Raw genomic sequence first — 26,414 nt, 5'->3', positions numbered from 1 at the left:
TCCCAGAAGGAAGGGATGCCCTGGGGGTGGCAAGGGAAAGGGGAGGAAGGGGGACCCCAGAGACAGGGAGGGTATGTGGGGGAGGGTGGAAGAAAGCCATGTCCTGGGGGCAGGGATCGGGAAACCGGGGGAAGGGGGCGGGGTTGGGAAGAGGCCACCTGTCCACCAGCCCACCCACTGTGCCTGCCCAGCAGAGAAGGAGGCCGATGTGTACATGCCGCTGTGGTTCGAGAAGAGGCTGGACCCACTGACCGGGGAGACGGCCTGCATGTACAAGGGCGGCTACTGGGAGGCCAAGGAGAGGCAGGACTGGCACATGTGCCCCAACATCTTCTGAGCGCCACCCCTCCTGCAAATACAGGCGCCTGCACAGCCTGGTCCACCTCTTCTTTAATGCACTCAATTTAGTATTCAATGGCCCTCCTCCCACACCTTCCCTGCCCCATTCCCACCTCCCTTTTTTTACACTTTTTGGGGGCTCCCACCTTGGAAGGAGGAAGTGCTGACCTGCATTCTTTTCAGCTCCCAGGTGCCCCGGGTCACCCGAGCCCCTTCATCATGGACTTGGTTCCCACTGGGACCCCAGTTCCTAGTTACTACAACTCAGGCAGGCTGGCCCGGGCCCTGGGCTGCCCCAGGCCCTGGGCTGCCCCAGTCACCAGCCCCAGCCAGGGAGGCACTGGCCCTTCCTGAGGAGCCACTTTCGACTTTTTTAGAAAAAAAAATCTCCATTTCTTTCCAGCCAAGACGTTTAGTAAATATTTTTAGTACAGCACTTAGCAGACAACTTTCTAAGTGTGCTTTCTTGCCACAAACATGTCCTGGCAAGAGCCCCTTCTTTTTAAGACATCAAGAAGCCAGACCCCTTTGAGCAGGGAGCATTTTGTCGCTCAGCATAGCAGGGCCATGTTTGTATGGGAGCTGCCCAGTCACTGGGAGCACAGGACTCCGCAGAGAAGAGAACTGGAGGGGCCACCTGGCCCAGGAGAGCACAAGTCAGTTGTCTCTGGAGCTACAGCCGCACCCACTGTGGGGGAGGGGACGCCAAGCGGCCCCCATGTAGATTTGAGGGCAACAGCCCCTTGCCTAGCTTTGGCCATGCCAGCGCTGCTCCCCAGCTGTAGAGAGGCCAGAAAGGGCTGGGGGGCAGGGCCTGCAGGTGCTCCCCACCCCAGAACCAGGCCCCAAATCAGCAATAAGAACAAACACTCAGCTCAGCCTGGGCTGGTGCTCTCAGGCACCAGAGACCCAGTGTCCCACCTCGGCCTCAGGCACCTCTGGGGTGCCCATCTCCACACCCCCTGAACTCTTTATTTGCCTGATTTATATATATATATATATATATATATATATATGATATATAAATATATAAAAATAGCTATTTTGCTTAAATTTCTATGGTATGTGGAAGTTAAAAAATGATGAAGACAGGGCATTCCTGTCTGAGTTTAGCCCTTCTGTCAGCTGTGCCCCGCCCTCTCAGACCCCCTTCCAAAGGCTTCTGCCAATGGTGGGGGGACTGGGCCACTGTGGCCCTGTCCCAGCCCTTCAGAACCCCCACTCCAACCCCTCCCACTTAAGTTTGGTCCTGAAAATTCATCACAGGGTTTTTTCTGTATACTCCAGGACTGATTTTGTTTTTATAAAAAAACAAAAGTGAAAACACCAACATATGAGATGCCTTAGGGTGCCCACTCAAGAGGCAGGGTGGGCTGGGTAAGCTGGGTGAGCTGGGAACTGTGCAATGTACCTCTTCTCAACACTGTTTGTGAGGGAGCACCTTCTGACCGGTAATAAAAACCTTGGATTTGGAGTTTTCCAAGGCCCTGTCCCTGAGTGTGTCTGTGACTGGGTGGATTAGGGCTGATGCAGGACAGGTGACACCCTATAAAGCAGCATGGGGGCAGAGCCTGGGACTGTCTTCTGCTCTGCACTGAGGAAAGCAAAGGAAAACTGGTCTAAATGGGGAGGGGAGAGAGCAGGGTGGAAGACCAGGGTCTGGGCCAGGAAGCTTGCAGAGGGCAAAGGCAGAACCTCAGGGAGGATTCACAGCTTTTCCTGGGGCTATCTGGGGCCAAGTCAAGGCACTCACCCCACTCTTCTCTTCGAGGGAAGCCCACCTTGGTGAGCTCCAAGGTTACTCTATAACCATAACCTGGACTGCTTCTGTTGTTTTATCCCAGGTTGCTAAACAACTCAGGTCACTAGTTCCCAGGGCCAGCCTAGAGCAGCTTGGTCTGGCTCACGTGGTGGGGGTTCCCACTGTCAGTGCTTCCAGGTGAGAGGATGGGGTGGGCCATGGCACCACTGGAGTATCAGAGCCAGGCTCCAGTCACCTGCCCTGAAGCCCCAGCGCTGTGGGATCCAGGGCTGGCCCTGTACAGCTCCTTCGTTACCAGGGCCTTGCTTTCCCACCTGTGGGGAGGCAGGCACTGGTTAGCTCTCACCACTGGCTAGAGGGGCTGGGCAGGTGAGGCAGCCCTAGCATAAACCTGAACCCCAGCCCTGGGGAGGTGGGGGCAGTGGAAAGGGATTTGCCAAGGGAGAAGATGGGCTACATGGGCAAAGCCCAGAGGTAACAAAAGCCAGTCCGCTGAAACAATGTGAGGAAAGAGCCTGGAGTGGAACCAGACAGAGCTCTGAACAGGGAATGACATCAGGTTGACATTCTAGAACCTACTCTAACCAGATCACAGATCATCAGCCTACTCTCAGCCATCTATCCACCAGCCATCACTGAGTAGAAAAGGTCATAGAAAAAAAGATTCTGCAACAAAAAAAGATTCTGAGACCCTAAGGGGCCTCAAAGTTCATTTGACAAAAAGATGGAAAAGACCTTTACAGATACAACTTTAAAATTTTACTGAATGATAGAGAAGACCTGAATTAAAAGGAAAAACACCATCTTCACAGATGGCTAGCTCAGTTATATGGGTTCTTCCCAAATCTACAAATCCAACATGATCCAAATCAAAATCCTATGAATGTTTTTTAAACACCTGACAAGTAGATTGTGAAATCTACATGGGACAACTGAGCAATCCTCTAGCAATAGAGACTAGAGCAATTCTTAAAAAGGTGGGGAACATGGACTTGACCTGCATGTACCCAAATGTGCTAGAAAGCTACCAAAAAATTGCCTCTTTTTTCTCCACTGCACTCTGGCATGATATGTCACACCATATATTTCATTCATTTGCTGATTATCTCCCCCACCTCACAATGGACTGTGAGTTTCACAAGAATAGAAATCATGTCTGTCTTAGACACTATAGCATCCCCAGTGCTTGGCATATAGGAGATGCTCAGTAAATACGTGCTGAATTAATTCCAGGCCAGATGTCCCAGCCAGAGTAAAGGCTCAGGGGGATACTCCTCAGAGCCACTGAGAAGTGTGGCTGCAGTGACAAATTGTGAGGGGACCTCAGATATGCAACTGGGAAGAGCTGAACCTAGTGACCCAGGGAACTCCTGCTCCTACAAACTGTAGAGTCTAAGTCTTTGCTCCTGACGGACTGTGGGGGAGAAGGCCTGAAGTTCCCTTATCCCCAGGGCTGGGGCTTGGCATGAAGTGGGTAAAGGATACCAGTTAGAAAAATGTCAAAGTGTAGCACAGAGACACCCCCAATGCAGTTTCTTATTATGAAACTGGCCAACATAACTTCAATAACAAAACCTGGTAAGGACAGCACAGAAGAAATATGTATTTCAATCTAACTTTAAGAAGATTTTCAGAGGTGCCTGGGTGGCTCAGTTGGGTAAGCTCTTGACTCCAGCCAAGGTCATGATCCTGGGGTTCTAGGATTGAGCCCTGTATTGGACTACCCAGTGGGAAGTCTGCTTTTCCCTCTCCCTTTGTCCCTCCCCCACTTATGCACACATGTGTGCGTGTGCTCTCTTTCTCTCTCTCAAGTAAATAAATCTTTTTAAAAAATACAATTTTGGGGACACCTGGGTGGCTCAGTTGGTTAAGCACCTACCTTCGGCTCAGATCATGATTCCAGGGTCCTGGGATCAAGCCCTGTATCTGGCTCCCTGCTCAGTGGGGAGCTTGCTTCTCCTTCTCCTTCTCCTGCTGCTCCCCCTGCCTGTGTGTAGGCTCTCTCTGTCTCAAATAAACAAAATCTTTAAAAAAGAAAAAAACAGAATTTTCAAAAATCCAAATAGCAAATAGAATCCAGTCATATGTAAACCCATGCCCAAGTTAGGTTAACCACAGAAATGCAAGAATGGGTTGGTGTTGGGAAGCTTTTCATCATAAATCATTATATCAACCACCCTTTATGTAAAACTAGGCAGGCTAGATAAAATCTTATTTTTTTTTAATTTGCCATGGCTTTTTTTTAAATTTTAAGATTTATTTATTTATTTGTTTGACAGAGAGAGATCACAAGTAGGTAGAGAGGCAGGCAGAGAGAGAGAGAGGAGGAAGCAGGCTCCCTGCCGAGCAGAGAGCCCAATGTGGGGCTCGATCCCAGGATCCTGAGATCATGACCTGAGTTGAAGGCAGAGGCTTAATCCACTGAGCCACCCAGGCGCCCCTATATAAAATTTGAAAACATCTTAAAAGCATCTATGAGTTGGAAAGAATATAAGGAATATTTGGGCCAGATATTGAGTGTAGAAACATGGAAAGGTAAGAAGAGTCTGAAGTCTGCTTTTCCCTCAGAGCCACTTATTGTACCAGTGAGCTTAAGTTTTCACTGCCTTAAATGACATTTTCAAGGTAGGGTATTTGACAGGAGATGTTGACCATAAAGCTGGACTCCCAGAGGTCTAGACCTTTGATATAATGAATCCAAAATCAAATACAGGAAAATTATTTGTCTTAAAGATTAGTCCTAAGCAGAGCAGAAAAGAATCTCCTAAGAATTTATAATCAGGAGCAGACCCTCACCTGGTTTGGTTTGACAGCCAAATACATACCACCTAGATGGTCCAATAAAACCTTCAGCAGAGAATATAACATGTTCTCAATTGGCAATGTCCCCAGTCACATGAGAGAAGCAAAGAAATCCTCTCTGCAGGTTCTCTCTAGTCCAGGCCTTATGGAATCCCAGATGTGACGTTGCAAGGAAAATGAATAGCTTAAAGTGTGATATCTCTAAACACACAAGGAAATAAAAGCACACGTTGGCCCATGAGCATAGGCCAACAGAAATAACAATAGCAGAATCAGACATAAAACTCCATGTAGTGAAATTACCAGACACAGAATATAAAATAATCACGTGTAATATATTTCTAGAAATAGAAGGTTTCTAGGATTTTCATTACTGAAAATGAGTAACAGTATATTTTAAAAAATTAAAGAATTTCCAGAAATTGGCAAAAAAATCACTAAAAATAATTTTATAACATTGTACTACTGAAGAGCACAATAGTAACTTAGAAGTAAGATCTGAAGAAAGAATCTGGAATACAACACAAAGATGTGGAAAATACAAAAGAAAAGATGGAGAATAAAGTGAGAAGGTCCCATATGTGTCTAATTGAAATGGAGAACTCTTTTTTTTTTTTTTTTTTAAGATTTTGACAGAGAGACAGTGCACAAGCAGGGGGAGTGGCAGTCAGAGGGAGAAGCAGGATCCCCACTGAGCAAGGAGACTGATGTGGGATTCAAACCCAGGACCCTGGGATCATGACCTGAGCTGAAGGCAGATTTAACTCATTGAGGCACTGAGGCATCTAGAAGCAGAACTATTTAAAGAGTTGATAATTTAAAAATTTCTAAGAAATCATGAGAAAGACCAATATATAGAGTAAATCTCAACAAATCCTAGTCAGGAAAATAAATTAAAAGACATCCACAGCAAAATACAATATAGTGAAACTGCAAGACTCTTAAGACAAAATCTTAAAAGCATTCAGATTTGGGGTGGGTGGTGGGAATTACCTTCTAATAGCATTGATCAGACTGGGAGTTGACCTCCTAAGAAAGAAGAAAAAAGTGATTAGAAGATGTTAGTATTCTCAGGGAAAATATCTTTCAGGATCCAAAGGAAAATAAAAGTATGAATAAAAACTTACTAAAACAATAGTAAGAGTTTTGTGGAGTTAGACTTTAGTGGGTTAAGTATTAGGTAAAATACACAGAGTAATCACTAAAGAAAGAACAACAGATTTCCAAAACAAGGGAAAACATTGAAGGAGGGCACGGGGAGGCTGGATTTCAGTCAATCTAAAAGAAGGCATGAAAGAGGAAAAAGGAATGTACATAAGGTGGAATAAAAATTACAGATTAAGACAAAAATAAGTCAGTAATGCATCAATAATACACAAAATTTAAGTAAGTTAAATCTTTGGGTAATAATGAAAATCTGGATTTTAAAAATCTTGCTATATGCTGTTTACAAAAATACACTGAAAACATAAATACAGACAAGGTAAGACTTTAAGGCAAATATGTATTTCTGTATGTCAACTCCTACAAATAAAAAAAGCACTTTTATAGTGATAAAAGGTAAAATTCACAAAGTTCTAAAACTCCTATGCATCTAATAACATCTCAAAATAAAATGGACACAATTGTAAGGAGAAACAGATAAACCCACAATCATAATATCCATAAACCCACAATCTCCTTGTTTTGAGAGCTCAGAGAGGCAAAAAAAATCAGCAATATTTCCAATACCTTTAACAAACTTGATGTAATACATACATAACTGCAGAATATATATTTTTGAAATGTGCATGGAAAATTTTTGACTATTAGTCATAAAGCCTCAGCAAATTTCAGAAAACGAATATACAGACTATATTCTCAGGCTGAAATGAAGATAGTTCAAAATCAATAACAAAAAGGAAATTAGGGGAAAAACCCATTCTCGCAAGCTGGTGGAGCCACTCTGGAAAACAGTATGGAAGTTCCTCAAAAAGTTGAAAATAGACCTATCCTACAAACCAGCAATTGCACTACTGGAGTTTTTACCCCAAAGATACAAATGTAGTGATCCAAAGGGGCACCTGCATCCCAACGTTTATAGCAGCAATATCCACAATAGCCAAACTATAGAACAAACCCAGATGTCCATTGACAGATGAATGGATAAAGAAGATGTGGTATAAATATACAATGGAATATTCTGTAGCCATCAAAAAATGAAATCTTGGCAATGGTGTGGATAGAACTAGAGGGTATTATGCTAAGCAAAATAAGAGAAGGACAATTATCATATGATCTCATAAGTGGAATTTGAGAAACAAGGCATAGGGTCATAGGGGATGAGAGGAAAAAATGAAACAAGAAACCCTAGAGGGAGACAAACCATAAGAGACTCTTAATCTCAGGAAACAAACTAAGGGTTGCTGGAGTGGAGGGTGGGTGGGAGGGATGGGATGGCTGGGTGAAGGATACTGGGGAGGGTATGTGCTGTTGTGAGTGCTGTGTATTGTGTAAGACTGATGAATCACAGACCTGTACTTCTGAAAGAAATAATATATGTTGATAATAATAAAAAATTAATTAAAAAAATAAAACTACACATGGTCATCTCCATTGATGCAGAAAACACTTTAGATAGATAGAATTCAACATGCATCCATGATATTTAAAAGGAAAAAAATGCTTAAAAACAGGAATGGAAACTTCCTCAATCTGCTGAATGGTATCTTCAGAAGAAAGAAGGAAGTGAAAAAGTTGGGGGTGAGGTGGGGGAGAGAGAGAGAAGGAGGAGAAGGAAGAGGAGAAGGAGAGAGGAGGAAGAGAAGGAAAAGGAGCAGGAGGGGGAGAAAGCTTTGCCAATGAGATAAGAAAAAAAAAATACCTGCTTTTACCCTTTATACTCAACACTGAACTGGGAGCCCTAGCCAATGCAATAAGGCAAGAAAAATAAATGAAGTATGAGAATTGACAAAATTATCATTGCTTACAGATATATAAAGAAAACTCAAAAGAATCTAAAGATAAATTAGTATAACATGAAAGTCAATTACATTTTTAGATATCTTTAACAAACTGTCAGAAAATGAAGTTTTAAAAATATCATTTACACCAGCATCAAAAAACATCAGGTACCTAGGATACATCTAATCAAGAAAATATAAAACCTCTGGGGTATCTGGGTGGCTCAGTCATTTAAGCATCTGTCTTTGGCTCAGGTCACGATCCCAGTGTCCTGGGCTTGAGCCCTGCATCAGGCTCCCTACTCAGCTGGGGAGCCTGCTTCTCCCTCTCCCTCCCATTCCCCTGCTTGTGCTCTCTGTCAAATAAATAAAATCTTTTAAAAAAATAAAATATAAGATCTGTAAAGGGAAAATTAAAATGCTTTCTTGAGAGACACTAAAGAAAGATCTAAAGTAATGGATAGTTATACTATCTTCATGGCTTAGAAGACTTATAAATACCAGTTTTTCTCAAACTGTTGACATATAATCAATTCCAATGAAACCCCTTTTCTCTTGGAGCTTGATTAAATTATTCTAAAATGTATATGGAAATGCAAAGGACCAAAAATAGTCAAGATGCCCTTGAAGCATAAAAAGTGGCTAAACTGGTTCTACTAGATATAAAAACTTACTGTAAAATGATAATAAATCAGTGTGGTATTGGCATAGAGAAAGAGACAACAGCCAAATGTAACTGAATAAAAATCCAGAAACAGATTTACATATATATGAACATTTGATATAAGAGTTATCATTGCAAATTAATGAAGAAAGGTAAGACTTTTCTAAAGGGTGTAGGGACAATCAGGAAGAAGTAAGGAATTGGAGCTTTATCTCATATCATACACAGAAGTCACTTCCAGGTGGATTTAAGATTTATATGTAAAGAACAAAACTATAAAACCTCTACAAGTTAATATAAAATAGTATCTTCATGACTTCAGGATGGGAAAGAATATCTTGAAACAAGCTACAAGAAACACAAACAATAAAAAGATTGGTAAATTAGTCTACGCTAAAATTAACTTCTACTCAAGACTCTATAAAAAGGGTTTTTTTTTTTTAAAAAGGATCCCCCAAAGTGGAAGAAATCTGCAACACAGATAACTTATGAAGAACATGTATCCAGAATATACAAAAATACAAATCAATAAAAAGACGACAAAAGAACAAAAAAAATTGTCAAAAGTCTTGAACAAACACCTTATCAAAAAAGAAATCCAGGGACACCTAGGGTGGCTCAGTGGGTTAAAGCCTCTGTCTTCAGCTCGGGTCATGATCCCAGGGTCCTGGGATGAAGCCCCGAATTGGACTCTCTGCTCAGCAGGGAACCTGCTTCCCCCCCCCCCCCTGCCTGCTTCTCTGCCTACTTGTGATCTCCGTCAAATAAATAAAACCTTAAAAAAAAAAAGAAAAAGAAATCCAAAGGTCAATAGATAAGAAAAGGTGCTCAACCACATGAGAAATCAGGGAAGTGCAAATTAAACCACAATGACAAAAATAAATAAAACCGCAATGACCTACGACTATATACCTACCAGACTGGCAAAAAAATCCAAGTCTAGAAATACCAAGTGTAGGTGAGGAAGTAGAGAATTGAAGAACTTAGTACTAATGAGCATGTAAACATATACAAGTGTTTCTGAAAATAATCTGACATTATCCTTGTAAGATTGAAAGTGGTATGACCTACATGATTCAGCAAGTTTACTCCAAGGATGATGCATGTAACAGAGGATGGAAATGAGAATGTCCACAGCTGTATTGTAATAGCAAAAAACAAAACAAAACAAAACAAAACAAAACAAAAAACACATCCAAAACCAAAAAACCCTAGAAACAATCCAAATGACAGTCACAGAGACATGGATAAAAAAATTATACATTCCATTGTAGGGGTGATTCATTTTTCACTACTGTATGATATCCAGCAATGATAGAACAGTATATGGTAGTGAAGATTAATAAATCACAGCTACATCTAACAACATGGATGAATTTCTGGAACACAATATTGAAAAGAAATAAATTGAAAAATAGTTAATGTTATGTCTACTGAAGTTCAAAAAACAGGCAAAACAATTATTTAGGAACAGAAACTGAGGTGGTAAAGTTTTTAAAAGAGCAAAAACAAATAAACACATCAAATTCAGGATGGTGGTTATTGTTGGGCAAGGAGGAAAGGGGAGAGGCACCAGGAGAGGCACACAGATTTATAAGGTAAGAAAAATGTTTTTTATAAAAACAAGATCATAGGTGTACACGGCATATTCTTATCATATAAATATTTTATAAATATACTATTCTTTTGCAACAACACAATGTCTAATAAAAATAATTGTTAAAACAGCAGCTTAAAGGAAAAAAATCTCTTATGGTTTGACAGGATTGTGTGCCTGACAACTGTGTGCCCCCCAACCCACACTTCATTCTACATAACTAGTGCCTCGGGGCACTCCACTCAGGTAAGACTGGCAGCCATGGCTCCATTTCTGAAGCTCCAAGTTTAAACAAGATAGAAACTCTTTCCACACTTTAAAGGCCATTCACCAACACCAACAACCAATATTCTGCTCAACCCTAAACTCTGGATTTCCAACCCATCAGAAACAAGACCCAGATAATTATTTAATATTGTTTCATCATTTCTAGCTAAAGCAAAAGAGCAGGGCACCTGGATGGCTCTGTCGGTTAAGCTTCAGACTCTTGATTTTGGCTCATCAGGGTATGAGACTGAGCCCAGCCAAGGGCTCCAGGTGGAGCCAGCTTAAGATTCTTTCCCTCCTTCCTCTGCCCCACCTCACCTGCATGCTCTTTTAAAAAAAAAAAGCATTAAAATTTTTTTAAGTTTTTTTTTAAAAGATTTTATTTATTTATTTGATAGAGGGAGAGAGATCAGAAGTAGGCAGAGCAGCAGGCAGAGAGAGGAGGGGAAGCAGGCTCCCCGCTGAGCAGAGAACCCTATGTGGGGCTCAATCCCAGGACCCCGAGATCATGACCTGGGCTGAAGGCAGAGGCTTAACCACTGAGCCACCCAGGTGCTCCAGCATTGAAATATTTTTAAAAAATAATACAAAATGGCAATTAAATTGGTGTACTGACAAATTTATGCCTTGCATCTATTAAAAAAATAGATTTATTTTTAAAACTACCAGAGTTCACAACATAGAAAATATTTTAGGTGCTTGTTTTTCTCTGCATTAATTACCAGGAACAGAGATGGGAAAAATAACCCATTCACAGTACTGACAAAAACCGTAACACAGAAATAAATGAGAAAGTTACAGGACTTGTATGAAGAAATTATAAAATCTTATTGTAGGACTAAAAGTTAAACAAATGAAAAACCATTTCATATCCTCTGGGGAGATTTAAGGTCATAAAAATGTCAACCCTCCCAGTTTACATCTAAATTTAATGCAATTATAATTTAAATCACAATGGAACTTTTTTCTTTGGCAAGGATGGGAAAAAATTTGGTAACATTATCTTAAATTTCACTTAATAAGGGTGCCTGAGTGGTTCAGTCAAGAGTCTGCCTTCAGCTCAGGTCCTCCTGATATGGAGCTCCACGCTGGGCTCCCCATTCGGTGGGGAGTCTGCTTCTCCCTCCCACTTTGCCCCCACATTCTTGTTCTCTCTCTCTCTCTCTCCACCTCTCAAATGAATAAAAATAAAATCTTAAAAAAATAAGTTTCACTTAACAGAATAAATTCTATGAATAGTCTGGGAAAGTAGTAAAAAAAAAAAAAAGACAAAACAAAACAGTGAGGGAGATTGATCCATCTAGATGCTCCTGATCCCCAAAATTCTAGTTTCAGCTGGGGCTCCACCTCTCACATCAGAATCCCCTCTCCAACTGATAACAGGATGTCTTCACTGACATGTCCAAGGGTCACAGCAACCCCACCAAACGGAATGGAATATAAATAATGACCATGGTTGTTCACTTAATAAATGGGGTGAACATGGGGAATTTCCATCTGAAAGAAAAATCAGAGCTTGACTCTTGCCTTACCGCTTAAACTAAAATGTATTTCACAGGGAGTGCACACTGACATTTTTTTTTCAATATTGCAACAAAACGTAAGAGAATGTTTGGAGGGAAGGCGGGAAAGGTTTTCCTAAACATGGTAAGACTCTGAATCCTAAACGTGTTTACCTTTCAAGAAACAACATACGCCAAGCTAAGGACAAACCAGTAGAAAATGGGCCAAGGTTGTGAGACACAAGATGCCTCAGGTCCAAGGAGGGATGGACAGGCTGGGAAGCAGGCCAGACCTTCAAGGAAAACTACCTGGAGATGGCTATTTTAAGATGTAAAACATGCAGCTTCCTTTCCAGGTCCTTTGTAGATATAAAATATATCCTTGCACATATAAAAGCACCACACTGCAAAGTCATCTACACAAAATACTTTCTGCAGTGGCAAAAAAAAAAAAAAAAAAAAGTTGAATAACAACTTGGGCTTAATACACAGACACCAGAAGAAAACAAAACAAAACAAACATACACCAGCCACTTTTCTATTTGGGGTGTGGGGAGGTCATTGGATGCCCAAGGCCTTTCACTCGCCTTAGGATGTGAAGACCCTGGGGCCGCCGTCCCCCCAGCTTGCCCCCAATCTGGCCCTGCTTGGTGGTGCCGCCAGCCCTCCACTGCCCGACCCTGTAGCCAGTGGGCCTCGAGAACCTGAGTTTGGTCTCAGTGGCTTCCTGCCCACCCTCTGCTCTCATGTCCCACCGCCCCATTGGTGGGCTCGTTGTGTTCGTAGGCGCTTGCGCAGGGCGCAGCCGCACGTGCCAGAGAGCAGCACGGTGCCACGCAGTTGCACCGGGCAGGTGCTGTACGTTCCCCCCTCGAGGGTCTGGAGAACTGGCGTAGGGTCTCCCCCGGCCGACCGCAACGGTCGGCGGGTTGGGAGAGGCCGGCGCCTGGTGGATGGGACTGCAGCTGGATCCCGGCCGCGCGCGTCTTCTGGGCCAGGTAAGAATTTGCAGCCAGTTTTCCAGCGCATGTTTTGTGATAGATGGTTTAGAGTAAGGAACTGAAAACTCTTTCGCTTCTAACAAATAGTTCTCCTCCCACAGTAGTGTCCCACACCTGGTGACAGACTGACCTAAATGGTAGGGGCATTGAGGGGGTTGGAGAGAGCCCAGACCTTCACTAAAGTGTAAAAGGAGGGACAGTACAAAATGGTGAATTACAGCCGGCCAGGGCTTCACAAACACTGGGTGGTTGCTGGTGCAGGAAGTGGCCCCAGCGAATCCCAATGGAAGCCTCTCACCCAAGTCTAGAAGGGAAAGGGGGAAAAGAGATGTCTATGTCCATCAGATCCTTCTTTTTGTGGTCCAAGTGTGCCCCAGTGGTATGAGCTTCCCCACTCTCTAGACCTTGGCTGCCAGCTGCTGGGAATGCCAGAATGTACCATAGGCAACCTGCAGGACAGCCCTGGAGGAGGATGGGGAAGATGATGGATGGAAGCCTCACTGCTCCTCGCCCTTAGGGGATGCGGAAACAGGCCAAATGGCTAAAAGGCTATGGGGATGGATATGGAGTAACACCCCAGGAGGGCCACTGAGTAAGCAGTGAAATGCCTACAGGCAGCTCGCAGGGACCAGTGAGTCTTGGACACAAAAATTCAGGGTCAGGACATGGGCTTTGGACTCCATTCCAACTTCAGTCAGACCAGCTCTAGATTAATGGCTATCCATGTGGCCCTCTGAGTAAATTTCAGGTGAACAGCCTCATACCTTAAATAAGCCAGGCTGGGCAGTGATTTCTCTGAAGCCATGTGAGCTGGAAGGAAATTTCTACAGGACCCACCAGGAACCCTAGTTAGGCCAGGCACATTGCAAGGTCCTGGATGAAAAAGGTGGGGGTGGCGGGGTAGAGGGGTAGACTGGTCAATATTTTGGCTCATTGCAAAACAAGATGCTTTTTGCCAGGGCCTTCCTCTGTCCAGTCTTTGTCTTGCTCACTCACTATGGAGAGGGTGACCCCGTTAGTGCTAAAAGAACAGACAGAACAGTCTGAAGCCTCAAACAGGGCAGCAGAGAAAGTGTGTTCCCTTGGAGCTCTGCCTCCCTTGGCCAAGCAGGCCATTTACCTGTTCAGGGACCCAAAAGCAATGCAATCATTCCAAAGGAAGCTTCAGGGGGCGCCTGTGTGGATCGGTGGGTTAAACCTCTGCTTCAGTTCAGGTCATGGTCTCAGGGTCCTGGGATTGGGCCCACATCTGGCTCTCTGCTCAGCGGGGACCCTGCTTCCCCTCTCTCTGCCTGCCTCTCTGCCTACTTATGATCTCTCTCGTTCTGTCAAATAAATAAAATCTTTAAAAAAATAAAAACAAAAAACAAAAACAAAGGAAGCCTCAGGTTCCATCTCCAACAAAAGCCAGAACCCTCTAGTGGAATTCTGAGGATCTTTCAGGCACCTTAGTGACCACCCACCAGCAGGATAGCCTGGCAATAGGGATAAGTAGCCAGGAGCTACTGCCTACTTCAGTCAAGCCTTATATTCTAATAAATAGCAGAGACATTTGAGCTCTATCACTTTCTGGTCCTTAGAGCTATGAACTCTTGGTTACCACTGCTTGAACCACAGGTCTGAAAGGCAGTCATAGAGACATGGGGAACTGGACCCAACAAGAGCAGCTAAAAAATAATGTCACTCAGATGAAGAAGGAACCAGAGTTTTTCTCAACCTATTAACCTGTGTCTTCCTTGGGTAAACAAAAATGCTAAAGCTTTGTCCTAACTTAGTAATACAGTATTGATCCTAAAGTGGGGGTTATAACCCTAAATCTGTGGGACACTCAGGGCCTGAAGAGGTTATACAAGGTGAACATTCTCCTGAGGACTTGACCCCTTAGTTGTCATCTTATATTTTTGTAAACACTTTTGTAAAGTCCTTAATCCAGATTCAGAACTACAGACTGCATCAGAGATATAACTGGCCAATGAAGGTGCTCAATCTTACTTAATTCAAACCAACTCAGAAATACACTTTCACCTTCCAGATGGGTACACAGGATGGAAGAAACACATACTGACAAATGTGGTGGTGATGGTGGTGGGGAATACACTATTGGTAGGAGTTAAAGTTGGAGGTCTTTTCTGGACTGTATCTTAATATTTTAATATTAATATCTACCATTTGACACAGCCATTTCTCTTTGGAATTTTCCATACATACATATAGATCTTAGTTAATAATACACACACACTCTCTCTCTGATCATAGCATTTGTCATAAATGTTAACCCAAATGTTTAAGTAGTAGACTCTTAAACAGTACATCAAGACAATGAAATGCTATTGGGTTGTGCAGAAGAAAAAAGCAGACCCATATGGGTTATTCTGAAACAGGTTCCAAGATACTCTGAGTGGGAAACAGGCAGAAACAGATGTGTGCTCAGCATGGATATTCTTTTCAAGGAGAAAACAGGGATCAAGGGTGAAAGGGTGCCTTGCTTTTCAGGCTTTCCAGCCTTTTGTAGTGTTTGAATTTTTACTTTTACGTATGTGTCACCTAAAAACTAAAGAAAGACCCCATTGCTCCCATTCCTTAAAAACAAGCAATGCTGTACTCATTCACCTTTTTGCTGCCATTGTGCTATGGGCCCTCAGGCCACAAACCAGCCTAACCACTTCCTCTTTCCTCCCAAGTCCTCAGACAGTTCCAAGCAGGTCCCATCACATGGAAAGGGGAGGGACTCTTGAACTTGATCTTCCCATCCAGAATGGCAGGAGCTCTGCCTGGGAAAAGGGCTGCATTCAGTACAGCAAAGTGGGCACACGGAGTTCAAGCTGAAATGTTTTAAGAATTCAGCATTTGTTTCTGTGCATGTCAAGGAATGTGAATACAGAAAAAGGAAGATGGTGATGAGGAATAATCTGGAGACAGTTTAAAACCATAATGGTAGAAAGAATGAAGTAGAAAGTGCTAACAGAAGAAAAGAGACTGAGTTCAGGAGTCTCACCAATAAAAGTTTTATAGTATTGCATTTTGATTACAGCTGTGTAAATAAAAAACTTGGGTATTGCCCTCTGGTAAAAATGCAGAACTTCCTTTAGAATAAAAACAGCAGGTTTGGGACAAAAATGAACCACATGCTGCCAGGGAAGAAGGAAAGCGAGCTGGACAGGAGAGGAGTTACCAGCTCAAGAAACCCCAAGGCTCAGAGAACTTTCAGAGGAAGAGGCCAGGTTCTGAGTGGTATTTTACCAAATAACCCTCCCTGAGAGGTGTGGTTTGGGGAAGTCCCAAACCCACAAGTTGCAGGTGCTTCTGGACACACACACAAGTGGATAGACTTCCCTCACCAGTACCTCCCAGTCTTCTGCAGAGGCCACAGAGTGGCATGTGGGCCACTGCTGACCTGGGGTGGGTAGACGCAAGAAACACACTCAGAAACGTTTGATGAATCACAGCCAAGTGGTATCAGGCCATAGTTCCTGTGCCTCTAGAAAACCCAAAGTCCCCAAATAGAGAGGAGAGTTGGGGGAAACCAAACCAGAATTTTTCCAATGACCACTAAAGAGAAACTCAGCAACTTTTGCCTTTGTCTTTGACCCTGAGAAGTCACTTGAAGGACAAAGCTGTGTGAGGCTGTGACTAGATGGGAGGGAAGGCATGGTGTGCTTCCAACAAAGCTGCCTCTGGGGTCCCTGTGGCTCAGTGACCCCCTCTTCAATCTGGCCCAGAGCAGGGACCAGTGGGGCCAGGCAGAGGGGTAACAGTAAAAGCAGCAGCAGCAGCAGGTTCTCCAGATCAGCCAGCACCATGTGAGGCAGTGTCCTCCCTCCTGACCCTGCCACAGGCAGAGGTCACCACCAGATCAGCACCAGGGGCTCCATTAAGAAGCTTTCTCAAAAAGAATCCTTTGGAATTCAAACATTCAGTGTGTATCCCACTAGAGTCAGATCTACTTCTCAACCTGGACTCAAGTTTTTGGGGTGGGAAGCCTCACTATCTATGGTTAACTAAGGAAATCACTGCCACAGAGAGAACTCGAATGGTGGATGGGGAGGTTGACTGGGAGGCTCTTTCTTCCCCAAGCTGTTTAGATAAGCCACAGCTAAGATGACTGACAGCTGCCTGGGCCGACATTCATGTCCCTGACCTGAGAAGGAGCAGCTCGGGACTGAGCCTCATCCTGACACATAGCTCCCAGGGGTCCCCCAGATCAGAGCCCATAGGAAAAGCACCACTCTGGAGGGCTCTTCTCCCCCCCACCCACCCCTCAGATTTCAACATTGTTCATCCTCTAGAAGAGACGAGGCCTGCCCCCAAAGCCTCTCCGACTTATGGATGACACTGGGTTTACCACATCTTAAGGAGCCAGGAGACAAGACTTGAAGGAGCCTGGCATCCTGGTTCTCTGTCCTTTGCCCAAGAGTCACCAAAAGAAAAATGTATGGTCTCACAGCAGGTGCAGCATCTTATTTCTTTTAAAAAATAAATATTTATAAACTTAGGGAGGAAGATTCAAAGAATCAAGAGTATTTTTCCCTCCAAAAGCACAAATGTCTCACTTGAGTCAAACCAAGGTAAGTCCACCAACCCATGAACAAAACACCACCCCCCAAGAACTCTGCCTTAAAGGGCAGAGGAGCTGATCTTTGTCTCTGAGCCCCTTAGTCCCCCTTGGTGATCAGGTCCTCGATGTAGGCATCCAGCTCATCATCTGTGTTGATGTCTATGTCCTGGAATAGAAGGGAGCAGTCAGCTAGAAGCCAGAAGGTGGTGGTGGGGCTCCCCATCCTTCTCACAGGCAAAGGAGCCTGAGCCCAGAGTCCCCTCCTCTTCCCCCTCCGCCCTGGCTGTCAGGCCTGTCCCATCTTGATCATTCTCCCCCATCCCCATCCTCTTGCACAGATGACGCCCAGATTTCTTGCTCCTGCCCTGCCTTCACCCCAGGTTCCCGGGTGTCTTAGATGTGTTGCAGACTTCTCAGACTCCGTATTCCAACTGCATTATTCCACCCCAGGTTGTGCCTGTCTCCGTACAGGCTACCTACCACCTTCCCTCACCAAGCAGCTCAAGACAAACCAGAAGAATCACCCCTGTTTCCTTCCTTCCCCCCAAATATTACAAAATCTTTCTCACAGTCACCACCAAGATTCAGGCCACCAAATCTCTCACCCAGGTAAGTGTGAGAACCTCTTCACCCAAGCCCTGGCTTCTAATTTCCACCCCACTCCAGGATTTCCTACAACCAACCAGAATAAATATCTTAGGTTACAACAGGATTGTGCCACACCCCTCCAGGACTCTGACTTCACACAGGCCCTACTTCTTCTATTGCCCACAACTCCCTACCTTGGGCCTCAGGTCTTCTCTCTGCTCAAAGCACTCACATCCAATCTTGTGTAACTGATTCCACTCTCAGCTCAAATACCCTCTTCTTAGAATACCCTAGTAAAGTGGCCTTCGTGTTTTCTTTCTCTTGTAGAAGGCCCAGACTACTGGGCCATGAGGATAGGGACCTTATTTTGCCTATCAGGTTCACCCAGTATCCCCAGGACAGACAGAGAACAAGTCCACAGTTTTCACTGCCTGGGTGCAGGACCCTACGGGGCACTCCCCACTTCTAGGCAACCCAATCCCAATCTGGGCGTCATCTGGAAAAGCGAGAACTTCTTTCTGTTTTATGGCTTGGAGGATTCTCAAACCAGGTTGTAAAGCAGAATATCTAAACAAGGGCAAAAATCTGATACCGTGGGTCTGGCTGGGATGAGGCCCAGGCAGCCGCACCACCTCCAGCCCTCTTGGTCAGGATGCTGTGCAGCCAGGGTTGGAACCACAGATTCCTGTGAGTGGGGAGAAGGGAGCAGGAGGTGCCCAGGCCCCCTCCCTGAGACACCAGGTGGTCCAACTGCAATGAGAGGGCTGCCTGGCTCACCTCCTGCACCTTTTGCAGGAGCGCCACGATGTTGGTCCTCAGCTTCTGCAGCTTCTCCTCTGTCTCTCGGAGCTTTCTCTCAGAAGTGCGCAGGCTCTCCTCGGAGGCCTTGGCCCGTGAGTCAGCACGGCTCTGGTAGGAATGGCAGAGATTCTGGAGTCCCACTTCATACTGCTTGAAGTACTCTTTCTGTACGGAGGGAACCCAGAGGGTGAGTGCATGAGCTTACGGGGTCCCCAGGGTTGCTCTAAATCGGCACTTGTATTCTCACCCAACTGGCCCAGCACAAGGATGCTCAGTGTGAAGGGATGTCACACACAAGGGACAAGCCGGTTTTCTAGCCCATCTCATGAGGCTGCTATGAGGAGGAAGATAGGATCACCCAATGTGAAGTCCTCAACACTTGGCAGACAGCAAGCCATTAGTAAATGTGAAGAATGATTCTTCCATTCCAGTTCGCACAAAAAGGACAAGTCCCTCTCCCAGCTCAATCACACCTTTCTAACTTCACCAGTCCTCCCGACAGTCTATCCGAAGTCACACCCCACAATGTTAAGAACCAAAAGTTCTCTTCCAGAAATATTTATCAAACACCCACCAATGCAAATACCTCCAGATTTGTGTAGTATACTTCTACAAGCAGGATCAGAGCTTTTACTACCTTTCCTAAGTACCCGAAATTTCCAAGATGTGGGGTACTGATGGTAAACCAGCAGTTTCTCTAGACATGAGGCTTTTCAAACTTTTAAAAGGTAGGAGAACACTTGCTTCAAAAGAAATATTTTTAAATTCGAACATGGAATCTAATTGTAAAAAAATCTGAGCAGTATCTATTTTCAAAGCTCAAATTTTTAACACCTACTCCTAAGCCACCAGTAGGAATGGTAAGATCATTTGATGAAAATGAGTGGTTCTGGCTGACCACTACAGTCTTATCAACTTGTGTTTATATGCTTCTGTAAAAATGTATGAGCTACCTGCCATTGAAGGGCTCCTGTTTTTAAAAAGCGTTACAGGCTCCTGACTGTGGTTTTAAAAAGTGTTACTGGCAAGTACTTAACTGTGTCATTTACCTTACAATATAAATTTAGAGAATTATCTTATTAAACCAAGATGGCAAAAAAATTTGAAGTTTTATGTAAAAAATAATTATGTTGGCAGCACAAAATAAATGTTTGAGCAGACTCCAAAATATTAAAACTCAGTACATGTCTTGAGCCTATGTTAGTTTTTTTAAATGCTTTAAACTTTTTATTTATTATAGATTTGCAAGGTTATATTATTTTTTTAAAAACAGATATATTTAAATCTAATGTCTGCAGGACTCCTGAGGACTTTATGGAACCCTTACTCCAGTATGATAGCAAAAAGGATCTTTTACAGACTGACAAAAACATAATGAACATTAGACTCTGTTGTGTCCCTGACATTAAAAATTAGTTTGAGTTGCTGTAGACATTACAATCAGCAGACTATAAAGTTGATGCACTGGTCGTATACCTCCTTTTATAAGCACAAGCTAATAGACTCTTTGAGGCTCAGATTCTCCTGGCTGTGTTTCTGGTCTAAGCAGCAAAGATCCCACTACGCTCAGGCTTTGCTCTGAGTCTGGCAACAACTTTAAGCCCAAATCAACAAATCTGACTGAGAAGAGGCTGCCAGGCCACCCTAGCCATCCTGTTAGTGGTTTTTTTCCTGGGATTTGCAGAGAGCACCCGCAGCCTCAACAAGAGCAAGAGCTGAGGCATGGAGCTTTCTGGGGAAGCAACCAGGAGCTCTGCCATCCTCTAGCTCCCTCTGCCTGCTCCTCCCCTCTCATCTCAGGAAGCAAGGCAATTCTGGTAGAAGGGCAAGACCCTTGTCCTAAAGAAGAGGTACCTGGGTTCAAATCTGGGTTTTATCACAACAGACTCTTCACCTCTCTGAGCTTGTTTCTTCAACACCTAACATCTCTTTTAAAAAAAAAAAAAAAAAAAAAAAAAAATAGAATGGAGATTAAAAACCCCATCTCTTCCTCTCTGGCAAACCATCAAACACATAGCTGCCACACGAGGCCCCAACATCTTGAAAATACTAGATTTGCAGTTTCGATTCTAGTTCTATTGTCTAGAAACTCCTCCCTAGAAAACTTCCATAGATTCCAACCATAAAAATATCTATCCCACTCAATGAAGACAACTCCCAGATCCCATCTGCAGGCCTGGCCTTTGCACCCCTTAAGCACCCAGTCCCCAATCTCCACCTGCCCACTGGACATCACCAGAAATGTAGGTGCTGGTGCTTCCAGCCCAACATACATCACAATTCATCACCTCTCCTATCCTTACCCTCTGTTTTCTCTCCCAGTTAATAGCTTTGTCATCACTTCCCACAGGCCTGAGACATAGAGAAGCACATGGGCTCTGCCTCCTCCCCCATCACTTGCTTCCAGTCAACAACCTGACATGGCCCTTTCACCCACCAGTTCACTCCCACCACTCTGGCTCAAGTTGCCACTCCCTCACCTATGACCTTTCACAAGTCGACCTGCCGCCTTGCCCCTGCATCTCCCATCTACCCATCCCACCCACACTACCATGAGAAGTATCCTCTTAGGGCAGGGTCAGCACACTAGAGCCCCAGGCCAAATCAGCCTGCTGCTGGTTTTGTAAAAATATTTTGCTTATATTGGAGCACAGCCATATCCACTCCTTTACAAATTGTCTACTGCAGCTTTCGTGCTGTAATAGTGGAATTCAGTAGTTACCACAGAGACTATATAACCCCCAGAGCAGAAAATATCTGCTAGCTAGCCCTCTACAGAAAGTTTGTTGCCTCCTGTCCTAGACCAGGTTCAGACTGACAAATTCCCCCAACTCAACACTTTTGCTAGCCCTCCATTTTATACAAGGTTTAAGCCACTATGCCTAAGACTAGACATTCAAGATGCACCATATCCTGGCCCTCAGGCTCTCTTTTTCCCAAAGTGCTCCTCACACAGCCTGCTGCCTTAATCTGGGAACTTTCATCACTCTGACCCCTTGCTCACAAAGTCTCCCTGCCTCAAAGTTTCCCTGTCACACAGGCACTTCAGACTGCTGCCACAGCCCAACACCTGCTTCCACAGCACTTACAGCTCATAGTCTCCCGTCCAACTACCTAGTAAAAATTTAATCCCCACTGAACCATAAGCTACTCAGGAGGCAGGACTCTCTTCTGCTGCTAATTAAGAGCTCCAGCAAAGAGCCTGTGCCCCAAGAGCATAACAACACTCAGTGCTTACTTCCAACACATCTCTACCTTGCTCTAAGAGTCAAGCTTCAGGCATTTTGAGCCCAAGTTCTTCCCTGTTGCCTGGGACAAGTTTACCCCCTTTGCTGGGGTAGGGAAAAAAGGATATACTCATTGTGACATGTCAAACCAGGCCTGCTGCCCCTAAGTGAGGACTCAGCCCCAGCATCTTACAGTAGCGTATGGTTGGTTTCTACATGCCAGTCACAACAAGCTACTGCCAGGAAGAGAGGAGAAAGACATAGCAAGAGCTGGCAATTCCAAAAAGCACGAAGCTGAAGGGCCACAAAGAATAAAAATAAAGGTTAGGCCAAACTCACCAGAGGAAATGATATTAGCTCATCTGAATTCATAGCACTAAGCTCCTTCTTGGAGATGGGGAAACTTGGAGGCAGAAAGTACCGTAAACAATTCCTAAAGGAGAAGGCGGGAACAGAAATTCAGAATAGCAAGAAAAAGTGCGGAGCGCCACAGTTAGCCCCAGAGTGGGAAGACACACATACCGGAGGATCTGGACGAGCAGGTCAATGGTCTCGTGATTGGTGCTCGGGGCAGTTGTGTCAGGCTCTATGCGGATGCAGTCAGAAGTAGAGGGCTCTGCCATGGCTACAGCCTGCTGGGCCACCACCACCTCCTCCTCCTCCTCCCCGCCCTCCTGCTGTGTATCAGGGCTCTGGTACTCCGGAGAAGGGGGCTTCATCAGCCGCACGTCCTCACTGCCTTTCTCCACCCTAGAAGTCACACAGCACTTGTGTCATGTGGATCCCAGATACCCAGGATGAGCCACCTGCTGGGAGACCAGGGACAGACCCCACCCTGGCCTGGCCAACTCTGTCAACCTCTGGAAAGGGGTGTTACCAGCGGTCTCTCGGAGTGGTATCTGTGGGCACGTAGTCGAACTTCACCTTCCACCGCACCACATGTTTGCCCACCTCCACGGCTGTGACACGGCCTGTGTACCACTCCCTGTTCACACGCACCTCCACGTGCAACCCTTTATCTGAGAGAATGAGGATGGAGCAAGAGTCAAAAAACTAACAAAGTTCCCGACTCAGTGAGGGCCACCTTGAGAGAGACCGTCCCAGGATTTGCAGGGACAAGAACCCCTACATGCTTGCCCATACTTTGCCAGGAACATTGAGCCCAGCCACCCTGGTCTCCTTCCCCATCTGCCAGGAGGGTGCCAAAGAGCAGCAGGATGACAGCCTGCCAGAAGTGCAAGCCAAGAAATCTGTGCTAAAAATACAGATAAGGGTGTGTTATCTTCAGAATTCTTCTCAGGATCAGACTTGGAAGCATTGCTACACAAGAGCCCAGAGCCAGGAAAACCTTCAAGAGCCTTCGGGATAAGGAGTTGCAGGCAGAGGGGCCCCACTACCCTTACCCTTTTCCCCCACAGACTGCAGAGTACCTCCCCAAACTCACCTTTCTGAGCCCTCTTAAGGTCAGCTGGGTCCTCTTCCCCAGCACTGTCTGAGAGCTGTAAGAAGAGAGTCTATTAGGGGCATCCCCAGTGCCCCTGAAAAGCAGATTTTTAAATGACTGGAACCCAAGGTCATTAGCTGTCACTTCGTATTATCTTATATACGGCCATTTAAATTTCCATGTCTCACCAAGAGCTGCTCTCTAAATCACTACCTTGAGTATCTACCCTTCTGTCACCTTTATAAACAAAACAGTATACAAAGAAAAGTCACAGACACTGGGAAGCAAAGGGTTTCAAGCCTCCCTTATCTATGTGTGACCTCCAGCCAGTGATAAGAGCCAGAAGCCAGTCTCACTCAGAAGCCTACCTGGCACCATGTTTCTAAGTCATCTGTGTGACTGAGTCCTATAGAGATGAACTGGGTTTCTGGGAGGCTCAAATCACAAAACAGAAATGGAGCTGGTACAGACTGCAATCCTGGGGAAGGACAACCTCCCCTGGGACCACCTACCTCATTCAAGTCCTTCTTTTCTTCCTTCACAGCAAACTTGCCCCGCTTAGACCTCTCTTTCCTCCTCTCAGCCTCTTCCTCAGCTTCTTCTTCGTCAGAGACCCCAAGAGTCCGCTTCCGACCCTGAGTGGTCTACAGCAAGAGGAGAGGGAATATAAGGAGGGCCCCTGTCAGCCCTTGAAGTGCAGAAGATTCCACCTGGCCTAAAGGAACTGTTCCACTCGTACGCTTCTCAGGTGCCGCAAGGCTGAGCCTCCTGACATTACTCAGTATACAACAACCTCCTGATCCCTGTGCCCACAGGGCCCTTTGCTCAAAGTTGTAGCAGAGTGAGCCTCTCAGTTTATTTCTCCCTTAGCCATCCTGGCCAGTCAGCTATGACCATCCTGAGACATGCTGACCATTGTAGCCCACCACGGCTGTCACTATGCTGCCAACCTATACCTATACCATACAAGCTGGTGGTGGGGACTCAAATTTATGGCAGACCAGAACTTGAAGGGAGCAGTGAGGAGCTCCTTGGACAGGAAATCACCTTGCTCTGTGCCCTGACCAGATCAAGTCCCTTCAGCTATTGAGACTCCTCCTCAGGAAACAAGCAGCTTTAGATTCGATGACCTCCAGTGAGGCTCCCCCAGTACAGCTTTGACACAGCCTGATTCCATTCCTACACCACTGAGGATAGACTCGGGGCTGGAAGAGATAAAGCATCTTACTGGGCAGAGTTTACTGGGTGGTTCTGGCTTCTTGACCACTGGAGTCTTGATGGCTCTGGGAGCAGGGACCTCCCGAGGGCTCTTGGAGTTGGGTAGCAGAGATGGTGACAGTGGCTGCACCATAGGGGTGGTCCGGGGCGGAGTCTTAACCGGTGTGTTAGCAGGCTTTCGGGGTGCCTCCGGTGGTTGCAGCACCCTAGATGTACTGGCCTCCTCCCGAGCTGCCAGGGCAGGAGGTTTTGGGGTGCTGCTGATGACAGGAGCCTTTCGGGGCTGGCTGGCTGGCCTGGGAGGTTGCAGGGAAGGGGGTCTGCTCGGGGCATTCTTGATCACAGCAGGTAAAGGAGGTGACCGAGGTCGCTGAGGTCTACGTGCAGGTTCCTGAAAGAGAACAAGAGAGTAAGAACACTGAGCATAGCATGAGACACCTAAGAAAAAGCCCTTCCCTCTCTCCTGGGCCTTACCTCAGCAGAAGGTCTGGTGGTCACTTCCAAAGGCAATTTCTTCAAGTCAGCTTGGGAGCGGATAGGTGTGGTTTTCTGCACAGCAAACATGATGATGAGGCTGTATGAATGTCTTGGAACATTCAAGGATACTCTTTGCATCCCTACTATGTGGCTGGGACAGTGTGCATATAAAAAAGAAAACCTAGGCCACAGTCCTACTATTGTTAAGACTCCCATTCTCACTGAGGAGACAAAAAATACCCTAAATCATCAGCAAACTACAGGATTTTATGTGATTAATATAGCAATTCAGTGATCAGGAAAAAGTGTCAATGAACTAAATTCCTATAAAAGAAGCCAGAAAGGTAAGAAAAGCCTGATGGAAAAGGTCAGAAAGGATGAGTGGGATTCAGCAGACATAGAGGCAGGCCTAAGACACCCAGATTGGTGTAACATCTGCAAATAAACTGAAGCCAGAAAAGAAAAAGCTTTTTATAATAAAAATGATAAAGGATTAATATCATAAACACATCTCAAAAACCTGACAAATATGAAAAAAATGAGAATAAGCTATCCTGAAAAAACAAATTGATGAATAAAAAAATTGTCGAATTTAAAAATATGAAGGAAATTCTAAGATGTGTATCTTTGCCTATTAAATTGCAAAATATTTTAAAATAAATGTACTGCTTGTAAAGAACAGAAATTAATATATATTCTGGAGAATAACTTGGAAGTAGTTATAAAAAAGCCATAAGAGGGGCGCCTGGGTGGCTCGGTGGTTTGGGCCTCTGCCTTCGGCTCAGGTCATGATCTCAGGGTCCTGGGATCGAGCCCCACATCGGGCTCTCTGCTCAGCGGGGAGCCTGCTTCCCCCTCTCTCTCTGCCTGCCTCTCTGCCTACTTGTGATTTCTCTCTGTCTATCAAATAAATAAATAAATAAATAATCTTAAAAAAAAAAAAAAAAGGCATAAGATTTTACAAACCCTCTTACTCTTTCAAATTCACTTCTGAAAAAGTGTCTCAAGAAAAGTATGCACTAGGGACGCCTGGGTGGCTCGGTTGGTTGAGCGGCTGCCTTCGGCTCAGGTCATGATCCCAGCGTCCTGGGATGGAGTCCTGCATCGGGCTCCTTGCTCGGCAGGGAGCCTGCTTCTCTCTCTGCCTCTGCCTGTCACTCTGTCTGCCTGTGCTCACTCTCGCTCCTCTCTCTCTCTGACAAATAAATAAAATCTTAGGGAAAAAAAA

At 45.0% G+C, this 26,414-nt stretch overlaps 2 protein-coding genes across 13 annotated transcripts in view; one reads left to right on the top strand and one right to left on the bottom strand.

The window, feature by feature from the left end:
• The window catches only part of OSBP2 (oxysterol binding protein 2), a 160,356-nt gene extending 159,835 nt beyond the window's left edge, over positions 1-521 (top strand). For 2 of the 4 annotated variants that reach the window (XM_032309286.1, XM_032309288.1), the window contains one exon: positions 192-456. In XM_032309286.1, the coding sequence (XP_032165177.1) occupies positions 192-337 (146 nt within the window). In that variant the 3' untranslated portion in view covers positions 338-456. Of the gene's footprint in view, positions 1-169 lie in introns of all 4 variants that reach the window. The other 2 variants (XM_032309284.1, XM_032309287.1) reach the window with 2 other exon arrangements.
• The window catches only part of MORC2 (MORC family CW-type zinc finger 2), a 61,169-nt gene that overhangs the window by 2,812 nt on the left and 31,943 nt on the right, over positions 1-26,414 (bottom strand). For 3 of the 9 annotated variants that reach the window (XM_032309277.1, XM_032309279.1, XM_032309283.1), the window contains 10 exons: positions 25,184-25,258; positions 24,720-25,100; positions 24,004-24,135; positions 23,492-23,546; positions 22,925-23,066; positions 22,570-22,797; positions 22,387-22,480; positions 18,797-18,985; positions 18,612-18,704; positions 17,337-17,597 (listed from right to left, as the gene is read on the bottom strand). In XM_032309277.1, coding sequence (XP_032165168.1) covers positions 17,529-17,597; positions 18,612-18,704; positions 18,797-18,985; positions 22,387-22,480; positions 22,570-22,797; positions 22,925-23,066; positions 23,492-23,546; positions 24,004-24,135; positions 24,720-25,100; positions 25,184-25,258 — 1,458 coding nt within the window. In that variant the 3' untranslated portion in view covers positions 17,337-17,528. Of the gene's footprint in view, positions 1-5,896; positions 5,933-17,336; positions 17,598-18,611; positions 18,705-18,796; positions 18,986-22,386; positions 22,481-22,569; positions 22,798-22,924; positions 23,067-23,491; positions 23,547-24,003; positions 24,136-24,719; positions 25,101-25,183; positions 25,259-26,414 lie in introns of those variants that run through there. The other 6 variants (XR_004277869.1, XM_032309282.1, XM_032309278.1 and 3 more) reach the window with 5 other exon arrangements.

The sequence above is a fragment of the Mustela erminea genome, chromosome 13 (genome assembly GCF_009829155.1).
Source record: "Mustela erminea isolate mMusErm1 chromosome 13, mMusErm1.Pri, whole genome shotgun sequence".
NCBI lineage: Eukaryota > Metazoa > Chordata > Mammalia > Carnivora > Mustelidae > Mustela > Mustela erminea.
The sequence above is the reverse complement of the archived record's forward strand: the minus strand, read 5'-3'. Positions and strand labels throughout refer to the sequence as shown.